At 40.2% G+C, this 15,123-nt stretch overlaps 1 protein-coding gene across 6 annotated transcripts in view; it reads left to right on the forward strand.

Annotated features, from left to right (window-relative positions):
* Positions 1-15,123, forward strand: part of NYAP2 (neuronal tyrosine-phosphorylated phosphoinositide-3-kinase adaptor 2) — a 154,216-nt gene that overhangs the window by 116,244 nt on the left and 22,849 nt on the right. For all 6 annotated transcript variants that reach the window (XM_064720731.1, XM_064720734.1, XM_064720733.1 and 3 more), the window contains 2 exons: positions 2,534-2,743; positions 10,606-10,709. In XM_064720731.1, coding sequence (XP_064576801.1) covers positions 2,534-2,743; positions 10,606-10,709 — 314 coding nt within the window. The remainder of the gene's footprint in view (positions 1-2,533; positions 2,744-10,605; positions 10,710-15,123) is intronic.

The raw sequence follows: 15,123 nt of genomic DNA on the forward strand, positions 1-15,123 counted from the left end.
AACTGAAGTAGATAAATCCTTAGCTACACACTCTTAGCATTTCCACTATGACAAGGGCTGACTGCATGTGTGTGAAATTTCAGGGGGAGATGCTCAAATGAGGCACACACAGAGAAGGTTCTCACTAAGGTAGTCACTTCCAGGAGCAGCTGGATGACATAGTATATCAACTCTATTGAATTATGCATTAATTTGGTAGGGCACTTGGAGGGCCCAATTCTTACTTTATAAAAACATATTCTAGTCTTCTGGCTTTCTCTTCATTTTACTGTGAAGAATAAACTGCAATCTAGGCACAATCCTGTACTAGTGGGTATTTCCAAAGAATGTACTGTGTGCATTTCCAAAGAATTTTGAAACTTGTTTTTATCATTCCTTTTCCCGAATAAGTAGTATCTTAAAGAAGTGAATGTTATTGGTGTGAAGAAAAAAAATCACATATGATTGCATGCATCTGTTATGTGAGAAAACACATCAGTATTTTTGATAGCTCGATGCTGTCAACTGAAACAGTTCTAATCCTGGTAATAATTTGGGCTCTCCCTCTCTTTGCACAGCTCTTTGTATTAGCAGGTCTCTCTGTGCAGTCCCAGACAGATCTGTGTCACAGACACCTCCTAGCAAAGGTCCCTGAAAGGCAGATGTCATGTTACATTGATATAGACTGTTATTTAACCTTGTACCCCACTGGGGTTACCAACTGGGAAAAACAAACACTGGATTTTCACTGCAGTGTCTTTTTGCATAGACTAAAGCAGGTAGATGACTTAAAAGTTCATGGAAGAAGTTTGAGTTTTGAAGGTCTTTGTCACATGAATTTTACAGAATCCATAAATTTTACAGTTCACCCCAGCCCGGGGTTGTTTAATCATTTTTTCATGCAGTGTTACTACTTGCAGGCTGTGGTAAGATATCTTCAGTATTTTTAATTTTACTATTAACCGATTGTAATTAACAAAATACACTAATGAGTACATCTTGCACCACATATCCGGTTAGATATATTTACATGTCTTCTGTATGACGTTTCATTGAGGAAACCCCAGGCTGGCCGGGTTGTTGCTCATTAAGGTCATCTGCACACTGGAATGTCAAAGAACCCAAAACAAGGAGAGATTTTGTCACTGTTATGCATAGGAGGGGTCTCTGCCCATCACAGCTGTCTAGCAGTGCATCTTCCCCTGTGTGCTGTACCACAGGTAACAGTCTGTGGGGCATTGAGCCACGGGAAAATCAAAGTGCTTTGAATGTGATCCTTTTCTGGGACTGTATCATCTGAGTGGTTGAACAGTCCCAGTTCCTGGCCATGGGGGGGACTTGGAGAGGAAGGGGCAGCTCAGACTATAAATCCTGTGCTGCCATTCAGCACAGCCTCTCAGGGAACTGCTGGCATCTTCTGCCTCTCAATGGCTCCTGGCGTTTTCTCTTGGCTTGGCTCCCTCAAATCTTCCAAATGCCCTTGAAGCCACTAAAAGTTTTTGACATAGAGTTCAAGGGAAGATTGTTATCTCTGTCAAATATGGATTCCAAGACTGTAGATACATACAGAAATTAAATTTATTAATCCACCCATCAGGGGGTGGATTAATAAATCTCTGTGACTAGAACTGGTGTAAGAATCTCTTTTGGTTTGAGATCTAAAATTCCAAACTGATCTTTTTTTTCAAAATGAGGTGAACAGCAGCTTTGAATAACTGAGTAGCACAGTAATTAGCTCCTACAACTAAAGAGCAATCTAATGTTTCTTCTGTATCTAGTTTCCCATGGGAATTTTTCATAGCTACAGATGGGAAAGAGCAGGAATTAATTCTTTCTCCATGCATTGCTCAACCTGCAAGACAAGAAATTGGGGTCTTGAGAAAAGAACAGAAAATCACCAGCGATGAAGAAAGCAGACATCACTGCGTCACTTGAAAAAGTCATTCAACTGTGTTTAGAATTGCTCCTCTTTTCATTGACTTGTGGTGTTTCAAACAGAAAGTAATTTTCTGGCTCCAAGGCTTTTCCAACCAACTACAATTTCATTCTATAGGTTATGGTGCTGGGCACACCCAAAATGGATTTGTGCTGTTTTGTTTTGTGGATTGTGTGCTTTTATTAGAGCTTATGAGAAGTACAGATATGTTGCTTGCACAATATCGCCCTAGGAGAGAGCTTCCTTAGAAAGTGCCTGAAGAAGAACTTGTTCCTAATGAAATGACAGCTGAAAAGATTTCAAATATTTGTATAAATTTTTAATAAACCACAATTTGGTAGGGAACCATTTTCCAAATTATTTTCCTGGCATATGAAAGTTGTAACAGAAATGTTACATTTTATCCATCTGCTTCATGGTGTGTGCTTTTAATTAATAAAAAGTGTACTGAAACCTATGTAAACTACAGGGTTTTGGCCTAGATGGTAAAACCATGCTATAAACTGCCCTTAAAGGATTTATCATTGATATATATGGAGTATTTTGCAAAAGATTATTGCATGATGTGGATGATTAGCAGTTACTCTATAATGAAATGTGCATTTATGTATTTTGTAGAACCACTAGATGAGCTGAAGATCAGAAGCCACAGCACTGAACCACTACCAAAGCTGGAAAACAAAGAGAGAGGACATCATGGGACAGCTTCCTGCAGGGAGCCAGGGAAAGCTCAGGAATGGGATGGAACACCAGGCCCCCCCATGGTGTCCAGCAGGCTGGGGAGATCCTCTGTCAGCCCAACCATGCTGGCTGGGGGCAACAGTTCAGGTACGTCAAGCACGGCACAGGGAGATCTCATCAATCTCCTTGTGAGCTGAAGAGTCTCTAAAGATACACTGATGTAGTAAGCATCCAGATTCTTTAGATTTCCAAATATCTTCTAGATTTGGCCCTGCCCATTGAGTGCTACACTAAAAAGGCTTGTGCTGTGCTTCTGCTGGAACAGCTGGGATGGTGGCATGGAATAGCAGCACCTAAGCATATTAGCCAACTACTTCAAAAGAAGTAAAGGATTCCACCTGACATTGAAAAGGCAAAGGCACTCCTAGGATGGCACCTCAGGAAGTTCATAAGTTCATGTATCACATGAAGTAACAAAAATACACTTTGCAAAAGCAAGGCTGTCTTACTGAGGGGCCTTACAGGACACAGACAGCCTTTGTTTTCTGCTTGTACATAAATTTCTAGAAAAGTGACTATGGATTTCAGAAGTCTCAGATAAACACCTATTCATTTTATTATTCAAAAACGTTAATACATTAAATAGTAAATTGCCATAAACCATGGCATTATAATGCAGCCTTGTTTACAAATTGACCAAGACAAATGGAACTGATAAATGAATAGACATCTACAAAGAGATATTTATGGCCCTTGCACCAGTACTGTATTGGTGCTTTTGAGATTTGACAGCTCTCATAAAAGAGTAACTTCATTGCTTCTTAGTTGGACTGTGAGAAATATCCCCTTTAAGGACAGCTGGCATGTCTAGTGCTGATGCCTCATGGTCAGTGTTCAGTAAGTATAAGAGCAGGAATGAGCTGCTCAGACAAGAAATCATTCTTGCCTGAGAGATCTGCTGGGCAGTGAGTGGCAGCAAGGAGTGTTTACACTGCTGAGTGAGCAAAGATGCTCACAGCTCACCCAGAACATCGCTTCCCTGGGTGATAATGGGACTCACATTGTCCCTGACTTGCTGAAAATGACACCTGAAACTCAGTGTATAAGTTGAAGAGTCTTTGCTGGTATGAAATGTCATTTGCAGCAATCATGTAGTCCAGCTTTGCTTGCTACAGACCCCCCAAACAGTCCTTCCTGGTGCAGTGAAAGTGACTTTTCTGCAAAAACTTATGACTCTAGCACAGGTCTTTTTTGTGCTACTGCCATTTCCTTACTTGTCTCTTCTTACAAAGCTTCCTGGAAGGTGGGAATTTTCCAGATAAGTTCATAGCTTTTGGTAAAAATTCTGTCCCCAGTGTCTTAGACCATCATCTGTGCTAATGCAGGTTAAAGGATGGGTTTAAGCTACCACATCAAAGTACTGGGACATATGAAAATTAGACCAAAGATGTGTACCAAACTTTTCAGTTCTGCAAGATGACACTATGGACCAGAGTAGTAAAGAAGTTAAAACTGAAGAGTAAGCTCTTAGCAAAATATAACACTGCTGTCCAACATTTCTGCAGCAGTTTTATTTTAAAGAGTTGGCTTATCTCCAAAAGCAGACAAAACATGTTGGCCTCAGTCTCCATTTGGCATCAGCAAACTGTAATAGTTGTTGAATCATGCCTTGATTTAGTTAACTATAACTTTGTCTTACACGGCTAGGACTGTCAAAGGAAAATTTTATTTTCTTGGCCGAATTTTGATTCCTTTCAATGATTAAAATATGAGAGCTGATTATAACTTTTCTTTCCCTGCAGATTTATGATATTTCATTTGATGAATATTGCCTCTCATCTGCCCTGAATATTTTTTCCCCCGTGTCTCTTGCTGTTCCCTGAGCAACACGTTTTACCTTTGCTTGGTTGCTTGGTGGGGCACTGCATTGAGAATGCTGCACACAGCTCTCCTCAATGAACTTGTACATGAACTGTAACAGCTCATTCTCTGCAATTAAATTAAAACTGTAACAGAATGCAAGAAGAGAGATTTAATACTTTCATATGAATACAAATGCTTTCTGGAGTCAAGGAGATAAAGTAATTCTGCACTAGGAAATAGAACTTAGATTTGCCTCAAATAAAATCTAGCCAGTCCCCAGTACAGTCATCACTGCTGCTACTCTCTTTGCAACATCATAGATAACAGGAAAAAAAAAAAGCTACTTTTTTTTTTTTTTTTTTTATGTAGACATGTCCTTGAAACACTGCAGCTTGGTACCTACCTCCTAGTTCACACTGGTACAGGCATTTATTAGGGCAATATTGAAATAAATTTTTTTAATGGAGTTGAATTGCTCTGCTGCAAAAGAGAAAGGGTGTGAATGGATTTCCCACAGGCACTCATCAGGCAGCTCTGCTCCAGCTGGGAACTGGGGTGGCCTGGCCAAATACCTGGGTGAGAACCATGGCTTTTGGTGGATTCTCCCCAACTCTGAAACTGCTAGTAAGATCCAAGGGAGAATGAGCCATCCTCAAACAGCATCTTGAACTTTCTGTCCATTTTGTTCAAAGAGCCTGGGCTGTCAGCTGCACACAGTTATCACTGTCTCTAGTGCCTGATTGTTCTGTGACAGAATTTGTCGAGGGCACTTTCTGTTTCTTGGCATCCTATAATTTCTTATGGAAAGCAGTGTGATTTGGGGGCATGCTGACTTTTGGGAAAGTCAGTGCAATTATCATGAACAGCCAAACACAGTCTGTAATACAGAATCTGTATAACTTCACTCCAGGAGACTTGAAGAGTATTTTCTGGAATGTTGCTGCTTTTTTCCTAACAGCAACAAAGAAGCATTTTGCATTGCCACCTGCTGCTGGAGACAGGCACTGCCTTGCCTTTAAAATCTCAGAAACTCTCTTGCATCCTGGTTTTGAATTGCCACCAGCTTGTCACTCAGCCAGCCATAAATATTCCATCTGAAAAGATTGTAGGTAATCAGGAAGGGAGGAAATATCCACCCTTCATTGCAATTACTGGTCATCATTGTTGATTTCCAAAAGCAATGAATATTTTAAGTTCATCTATTTGGGAATGGGACAAAGCCTGAAAAGTCCAAGGCACAAGATGCTTCCATTGTTGTAAGAAGGGAATAGCAGCAAAAAGTCAGTTCATGCCAGCCAGGTCTGTGCCACAAACCCCTACATTTTCTCCTCACAGGCAGTATCACTGTGCTCCTAAACCCACAAGGATTCTTCACATGAAAGGAACTTAATGCTGGGGTTTTATGTTACTGCCCAGGAGGCTCAGATCTTGCCTGCACCTGTCATTCATGTTCTCTGCTCACAGGCTCTCCTAAGCAGAGCCTGTCACCTGTAATGAGATGAGCAGTATGGGAGCTGCACACTGAGGACATCCCACCAATGCCCATGGTCCTGCTGTGAGACCTCCAGGATGTGGGATCACACCGATTCTGCTGGAGTAAAAATATTGCCTAAGTGTAAGAAAAACACACACAAAAAACCTGAACAAAGATACAAAACACTTACTTGTATTTCAAAGAAGCCAGGAAATAGCAAACAAACACAGCCAAATCCTACAACAAAAGCTTTACAAAGAAAATAAACACCCATATTTCAGGACACAAAGTATATTCCACTATCAGCTTTTCCTTTTGGGCAAAATATCCCCTAAACCCAAACAGAGGGTTCCTTTTCAGACGTGGTTCTGATCATTACCTGACTTGGGTTTGAGACTTGCTAAACTTTTGACCTATGGGTGTCTGGTTACATTGAGTTCCACAGGTTCAGTGCTCCCCTTGTGAAAACTGTTCAGTTTGATGTGCTGCTGTGATATTTTAGCACTAACTGGCTTCTGCCAATAGCAAAATACTAAATGCTTTTTTTAGATAGCATAATACTATATAGTTTATTGCACCATAATGTTTCATAACTTCAAGTTGTATTTCAGCTTATTCATCTCTTTTTAGGCCAGTATGAAGACACTTGGTGTGATGTATTTTTCCAGCATACATGCTTTCTTTTTCTTCTTCTCCTTTTTTTTTTTTTTTTTTTATGTGATTGCTCCCAGCCTGTCACATTGCCTTGTTTAATTCAAAATGCATTTCTTGGCAGCTGTAGCAAATAAGCAATATTTCTCTTTTCATGTGCAAAGAAGAGACTGTGACAGGATAAGAAGCTTCTCCAACGTAAGTGACAGCCAGAGCATTTTTTTGAATTAAGATTAGGATAGGCAGAATGAAGGCTTCCTTGGATGGATAAAGAACTCTTCCCATTGAGATCCAAAAATAAAAATTGCGAAGGGTTTTTGTACTTCTGGAGAATATAGAAAGCCATAGCACGTTGGTATAAAACTGATTGAAATATTTCCATAAAATCTTGTGGCATTTCAGCACTGTGCATTATTGAAGAAAATCCTACAACACCCCATGTCCCAAATACAATCAGCCAAGCCTCTACATCTTTAGTCATGCTGGAAGCCCCTGCAGTTTTGGAAAACCAGCCATTTATATGAGTGCTTAGACACATAATTAAATACACAACTTTAAGGCAATCCTATTTGTGCTTGGAAAGCCTGTATTTCTGTGTTGCACAGTCTCTCTTAAAATTCTCATCCTTAATGCTGCCCTTTGGAGCTAAATGCTTGTGTGGTTCCACGTGTAACCCTCCTGGTGCTGTCAAGACTGAGTTTAAACCCAAGAGTGCAGTGGTGCTCAGCCCACTGCAGCTGATTTTGTCTGTGGGTTTGGTGTCAGGGGGCTGTGGTCCCACTCCAGAGTGTTGTGGCCACTGTGGGTGCCATGAGAGGAGACTGAGACCCACTGTGCCCCCCTAACAATGCACCTGGCTCCCAGAGACCTGCAGTGTGTTTTTCAAACCATGTCACTGTGAGAGATGTGACATTGGAAGCTGTGCAAAATAACACCACTAAATTTCCACATACACCAGGTGAATTTTATGAAAATTTTTGTGCATAATATTTCACAGCCTCCTGGCTATCCCCAAGAATCTGCAGAATTCAGACCTCATGCTGCCCATTGATTGCAAAGAGCATCTCTAAAGGCTGCTCACATGCCCTGCATCCCCTGGCCTACAGAGCCTTCCCTGTGTGCCTCTCAGGATGGCTGATAGAACTCAGCTCCACACCATGAAATTCTGTAACTGAGGGACTTCTCAAGATATCCAAGACTACTCATTTCAGGTGTTAATACTGAGCTGTCTCAGTATCATCCACAAGAGATAAACATGAATTTCTAAATGCTAGAAAGCATCCCTGATATTTACTAGAAGTAGTTTTTCCTTTAAGATTCTTGGCATTGAATAGGAAAACCCAGATAGCCCCAGCAGAGTGAGTAAACTGCCCATAGCTGAAAAATAATGCGCTGCAGAATACAGAGCAGTGAGTTGTGCAGCAATTAAAGAATAAACCTTTTATGGACTATTTTTTCCCCAAGTGGTGTGCTGTTACTGAGACCACTAATTACAGTAGAATACAGTATTTATTTGGTCCAAAAATATAGCCACTGAGACAAAATAAGCTAGATGGAAGCGTGTCTGAAGCACCTTTTGGTGAGGATCACCATGGAAATCACAATAGTTTCCTTAATACTGGAACATATATTACTGGGAGATAAAGGAACTAATACTTCATCTGTGTGTGATAGGTTTTATTTCTTTGATGCCAGATGAAAGGAGTCTCTTTGGCAAGGAAATGGTAATCTCTTGCTGTTGCTCATAGATCCAAATTGGAAATTATGACACTTCTTTCTGCTTTCCTAAAGCAAAGAAAATAATTCAGAAACATACTCAGACAGTGTCTTGGAGTTTTTTTATGTGCTGAATGTCTGATTCTGCTTGTCACAGCAGAAACAGAATCTTTACTTAGCAGTAAAGAAAAACAACTGAAAAAAGCACAATTCTTGTCCTTTCTGAAACCCCTGCAGAATTCCAGGAGATGAGAGAAGAGATATAATAATGAGATCCATTATTGTATCTATATTTCTGAAAGGAACAGTCAGAAATCTGGCACACAGTGTGAAATCAGAACAAAAACAAACCTAATCAACCTTCAGAGTAACTGCCCAAGTCCAAGAAAAGCAAACCAGCAGACTGTGTACAAAAGCAAGGTTATGGAGGAGGCCAGTCTGCTCCTTTCTGTGTGCCTGTGGCTGTGTTGATTCGTAGTGTGTTTACAGACTGACTTGGAGAGTGAATTGAATAATGCATTCGGCAAGCAGCATAAATATTTTTGCTGCTCAGCCAGCTGGATGTTAACTAACCTATTAATATTTAGTTGATGAATATTCACCCATACAGATGCTTTCATTGGTCTAAGTGCTCCAGGATAAGTGGATAGCTCTTCTCCATGCCCTATTGAATTATGAAATATCTGAAGAAAATAAGCATTGAAGGTGACAATGAGAAAGCATCAGTGAGAGTGGAAGAATCCATTTCAGCATGTTGTTGGTATGTGGAGTAATGTGCCAGCTGTCCTCAAGTTTCCAAAGTGTGCCAAGTGACTTTAAGGTCATGCTGGCAATAGGCATCTTCTTCCTTTCAAGCTGTGGCCCAACCAGTGGCCAGTGGTGATACTAGAGATCCACACAGGAAATAGAGAAATCAGTGTAAAACAAACACAGACAAAGCATCTGTATACACGAGGCATGACAAAATAAATTTCAGACAGACACAGGCAAAAGATGTGCTTCAGAGACAAACTTGCTAAACCACAACTGCACGAGGCATAGACCCTTCCTTTCTTCTTGAAAATATAGAATTGAATAGGAAGAATTCTTCAAACCTTTTAAAAAAACTTCAAAATTCTTTAAACTGCAATGAAGCATGGTATTGAAGTTACTTGTTATTCATGGTAAAGGAGTACTGTCAATGTGAAAAGTGAGACTCTATTATTGTACCAAATCTGTCTGGTGAGTCCAAATGTTTTCAGTGCTTGCCCACTAAATACAAAAAAGCAGGTGCAGGGTTGGGAAGAAGGTTTATGAAACATGAGGAGAATGAATTGATCTGAGCAGAGTCATAGGCTGAGAGGTGCTTCCCCAGACATATAAAGGAAATGTAAGGACAAAAAAATTTCTTGGGCAGAAACAGGCAGATCTCTTTTTCAGGAAAGGACAGTTTTCCCCAGACCAGCTGAACATTGGGGTAGTACGTGGGTGTCAGCATGGCTTAGATATAAAAACTTTCATCCAGGCCTCCTGAACTGCATGGTCACCATGTGTCAGTGTGTACAATAGTAACCTGGATGGAAATCAATGGGGAACCTTCTCAGAAATTACTCCATATAAAGCAGTAGAAGGAAAATCAAATAACTGCGTCATTTTTGTGAAGTTCTTCTCTGAAGTGGAGCTTTCTCCCAAGGCAACCATTGCTTCTGTTATCATCTTGATTCTGGGCAACTGACTTTGCCACTGCCAATGTTTTGATTTGTCTCTTCTTCCTACTTTATATCTCCCAATTCATTGCTACTGACATGAGATTCCCAAGTATTTTTTGTGTCATTCCAAATCCCCAAGTGTGACAATATCCTCACCACTTTTACATACCTTCTCCTTTATTTTTTGGCATTTCATGCTTTCCTTCAGCACAGCCAGTCTTCGGGCTGTCATGTCCCTCAGTTCTGGGATGGAGAGGTGAAACCAGAAGCCTCTGTAACTCCCTTAATCACTGCTGTATTACATGAGGAGTAGAAAAGGTGCTGGGGAGCAGGGGAGTGGGGAAACAGGAATGCTTCTTTTTTATTCTTCCTGTCTGCTGTTTTATGCTCTGTCCTTCAGAGATGCTAGAGCAAAGAGGCCAGGACATGGCATGAGTCCTGCTTGAATCCCTCTTCTGATCTCAGCTTCTGCTAATGATTCAGCCGTATGTCCAAGACTTTAACTCGTTACCGAAGCTGGAGTCTCCATTTCAAGGGAATCCTGGATGCATAGTGTTCCAGCTTGCTGCAGCAGTCCCCTGCTCCTGCTCACGGGTGTTTCTGTCTCTCCCTTGCAGAGTCCAAGTCGAGTTGCCGGCTGGGCCGCTCCGCGTCCACATCAGGAGTGCCTCCAGCGTCGGTGGCGCCGCTCCGGCAGCCCGGCGAGCTCCAGCCGAGCCAGGTACCATCGTTAGCCAATCGGGAATGACTCCCTGTGCTGCAACATGCCAAATGTCCCACCCCTCTGTCTGTCATTTGTTACAGTAAATGGTTCTTTTGCTTTGTGTCTTTGTTTTCTGTGCGTGTGCGTGCATCTGTGTGTGCGCATCTCTCATCGGCAATGAAATTCCGCTGGCCACAGCCAGCAGAATTTTCTTTGCTCTTAATTCTTTGTATCTTTTTCTGTCTTCATTCTGTAATATAAATGTAGTAAAACTGTACAGTATGAACTCGCTGGGTTTTTTATTTTTTCATGCTTTCTGTACTTTTTTACTGTCTTAAAATTTATCAAACTTTGATAAATTTAATCTATGTTTTTATGTAAATTTCTTTTAAATGTCCTGTCTAGAACACTTACACCAATGTTGTCAATGACTTGTACATACTTGACTTCTGCCCAGTTGTACTTTACTATTTGTGCCAGTCACATCTGGTTGGAGCTGAATGCATGATTGTATTACACTGTGATTTATCACTGTCCTAAAAACTGCTCTTACAGCAAGTGATTTTGTTTAGTTGAGGCAACTAGACTCTCTTCAGCTATAGACCATGTAATGCTTACAGGACTATTAAATAGTCCACTGTAGTTATACTTAATGTACATTTTTAGGAATAAAAAAAAAAAAAAAAAAAAAAAAACCAAATCAAAGGAGCAACATCTCCTTTTACCTTAAACAGAGATACTTTTTTATCATCATCAGAAACAAAACTGCCACATAGGAAAAAAAAAAAGTGTTTGGGTTTGGCAAATTTCTCCAATAGAGAGAAAATGGAAAAGAAATAAAGACATGGGAAACCTATACTTACCTTTATTTTATATGCTAATACTGATATTGTAACATTTTGTTGCACAGACCTGTATTATTAGTTTGACAGAACTAGCTGAGAGTAGCAATTGAAAGAAGAGGTTTTGCTTAAACATCATGTGAATGGCTTCTGTCAAAGCACTGTGGCACTGCATCACTGGTGTGTACGTGTGGGATGTGTGCACAAGGAGACAGGAGCACAGATGGATTTAGGTGCACATGCATATGCACACACAGGCACCCTTATTTTGATGGAGAATTTTTGTCTGGCTTTCAGGGAGTTAGTTCTCAAAATACTATTGAATGTCACTGAAGTTGAGTGGAAATCTCCCTGAGGACTGCTTTGCAATAATCACATATTTGTGTTTGTATCTTGGTGAGTTGCTCCAGTAATGTCTTGACCAAAGCAAAGACCACAAGACTAAGTTGATTTACTCACTCCAGCCAGCAACTTGTTAGGAAGGTCATATTTGGGTAGCCAAGTCTGTACAGGTTACAGCTCTGTAGCCTGTATGAACTGATATGATTGTATTACTTCTGAGTGCTGCCAGACATGAAGACTGAGAGAACCCTGCACATTTCTAAAGCATATTTTACATAAGCAAATCAAATCTATAATGGAGATTCAAAATGACAGCCCATTTAAATAACACATCAAGTGTTCCTTCATCTAAGGAAGAAATTAGGGTAATTGTACTTCCAAAGGTTTTCAGTGTCCCAGTGTTCATGTAGTATATATTTTTGATTAAATGGGTTTTACAGCACTCCTGATGCTTTGCTGTTTACTCAGTGGCAAAGGCACCTTGGGTGTTTTAAAGGGATTTTAGCCTGTCAGTTTATACTAAGAACTAAACAATAAGCCTTGAAAGCAGAAGCTGATGTGATAGAAGAGATAATGAGCATCTTAGAAGCTGTAGCCAGGGTTCACTGAAACTGTGGAGGGAAAAATCCACCTCAATTCATACAGAAGAAAGGAACAAAGATGATAAGAGGAATTTTCAAGTGACTGTAGAAGGGTGATCTTGTTAATTGAATAATGTATGGTACGGTCATGACTTCATGAAAAACAAGAAAATCTAGTACAAGCTTTCTCTCCCTAAGTATTCCCTTCCAGCTGACAATCTCTCACTGTCCATCTATTATGTTGCCATTTGCCATGATAGCATAACTTTTAAAGGTGTGGATTTGACCCTGATTTCAGAGGAATGACAAAAATCTTATCTCCGTGGCAGATACAAACATTGACTGTTCTTACAACACCTGTTCTATCTTAATGCGCAAATAATGGATGATGGGTGAAATGTGTTTCCAACAGCTGGGCTGTTAGCCCATTCTCAATCTGCTGGGTTGTGGCATACAGGGTATCTATTTTTGTGTGCTGTGGCTATTGATTGTATTGATACTGCTTTCCTTAACAATATCATAGTGAGCAAATTAGACTTTCCAAAAGATTAAGATGTATTGTGTTATTCTCCTCTTTGTTGATCAGATAGGCACAGCTAACATTCAAACAGGAATATAAGACCTGGGAAAGGACAGATTACTGTTAATTGGTTTTCTCAAATCTTCATGGATCCCAGACTTGTGATTTTCAAAATGCTTAATTTGGGAAAAAAAAAAGACAAATTTGCAACTGAGTTCTCAAAACCCATAATTTTTAATGCAATTGTTCAAAGAAGTGGTGACTATGCTTAGTAATTCAAAACTGATCTGCTCTAAGGAAACCTAAATTATAATTCCAGTCATATATTAGATAATTATGTAACTATTGTAATTTAACTCCCCTATGCCTTATTTTCTTATTTGTTGTTTGGTTGTTGATGTAGGAATGGTGAGGATTAATCAGCTAGTATTCACAGAATATATCTATGGTATATTGATGGGAAGCAGTGGAGGGACCACCTAAAAATAAGAAGAAATGGCTTATGAGCAGAAATTAATTATATGGCTGGTCTCTGATGGAGAATGCTAAAAATTCTGTAGTGTAGGGACAGCCAGCATTTACCAAAATGCTGATCCAGGTTGAGAGCCTGCCTTCTGTCCTTAGTTCTGGGAAATGATGAGGGCGTTTGGAAAGTGTTGGTTGCACAAAGCAACCTTGGATGAAGTCATTAATTATCTCAATTTAAACTGAAAGATAAACCTAAGTTTATCCTGGAACTGAAGTTATTGATTGTGAAAGGACAAAGTTTAAGAAATTAAGGAAGTAGCAGAGGAGGTCGGTGGGGTGCTTGGAACTGTGATAATGGCAGGAGCGTAGAATATTTTTGAGCACCAAAAATGCCACATAGCTGTATTTCCTAAATGCATATCTAAATAAAAATATCCTACAGAGATGGGTATAAACAGCAGAGAAGTATTCTAGATAGGATGAATTGTCTTGTAAAGAAAGGAAAGAAGGAAATATTAAGCATGCAGAAGCAGGCCATCCTCAAGTGCCAAAACACAAACCAGCAGGGAAGATGACCAGACTGTCTGAATAGAGTTTTTGCTGGGACTCAGGAAAAGAGAGAATTTCTGAAAGTTGTAAGAAGGGACAAGCAACTCAGGAGGACAAGGGAATCATGAGATTATGGAGGGAGAAAATTAGAAGGGCCAAATCCTGACTAGCACTTAATCTGTCTACTGTGATAAAAGACAATAAAAAATGTTTCTATGCAAAAGGAAATCTAAGAAGAATCTCCATCCTCTTTTTGGATGGCAGAGAGAACATAATGACAAAAGGTGGGGAAAAGGCTGAGGTACTTAATGCCTTCTTTGCCTTGGTGTTCAAAAGCAGGACCAGCTGTTCTCCAGGTACCACCCCTGAGCTGGAAGATGGACACAGGGAGCAGAATGAAGGCCCCATAATCCACAGGGTAATGGTCAGTGACCTGCTTTAACACTCAGACACACACTGTAGGATATAATCTGTTTATATTAGAAAAAATTTCTTCACAGAAAGAGTTGTCAAGCAACAGGCTGCTCTGGGAAGTGGAAGAGTCCATTCTACCATCCTTGGAGATGTTTAAAAGACATGTAGATGTGGCATCTGGGGACATGTTTTTCAGTGCTGGGTTAAAGGCATTTTTCAGCCTAAGTGATTCTCATTCTATAAAGGTATGACATTGTTCACAAAATGTTACAGCGAATGGAGAAATGTTGTAGAAAGTAAAGCAAGTTATATCTTAGAGAAAAAAAGTGTGTGAATAACTTTAGAGATAGTAAAAGTCCGTGTTTGGCCTTTATGCGGAAATGAAAATAAGTAACTGTCTTTTGTAGCCATCTAAGTGGACTGAGAACAGTGGAATTTAACCACTTTGAGGGGTTTATAAAGTAGCAATAAATAGGGTCCACAGTTGCCCCAGTAAATAACTCCTCACCCATTTTGCTGGAACCTCTGTGCTGGCACCTGAGATTTCTGCAGCAGGCATGGTCAGGGGTTTAACCCTGCAGTGGAAAATGCTCAGTCCTGCCACAGCACAGCCACAGTGAACAAAGCTGTTCATTTGTGTAAAGCAAGCAGGATTTGGAGTCACAGGTATCACTGCTGTGCAATGATGCTTCCCTGCCATCCCATCGTTCTCCACA

Source organism: Zonotrichia leucophrys, chromosome 9, assembly GCF_028769735.1.
Source record: "Zonotrichia leucophrys gambelii isolate GWCS_2022_RI chromosome 9, RI_Zleu_2.0, whole genome shotgun sequence".
Lineage (NCBI taxonomy): Eukaryota > Metazoa > Chordata > Aves > Passeriformes > Passerellidae > Zonotrichia > Zonotrichia leucophrys.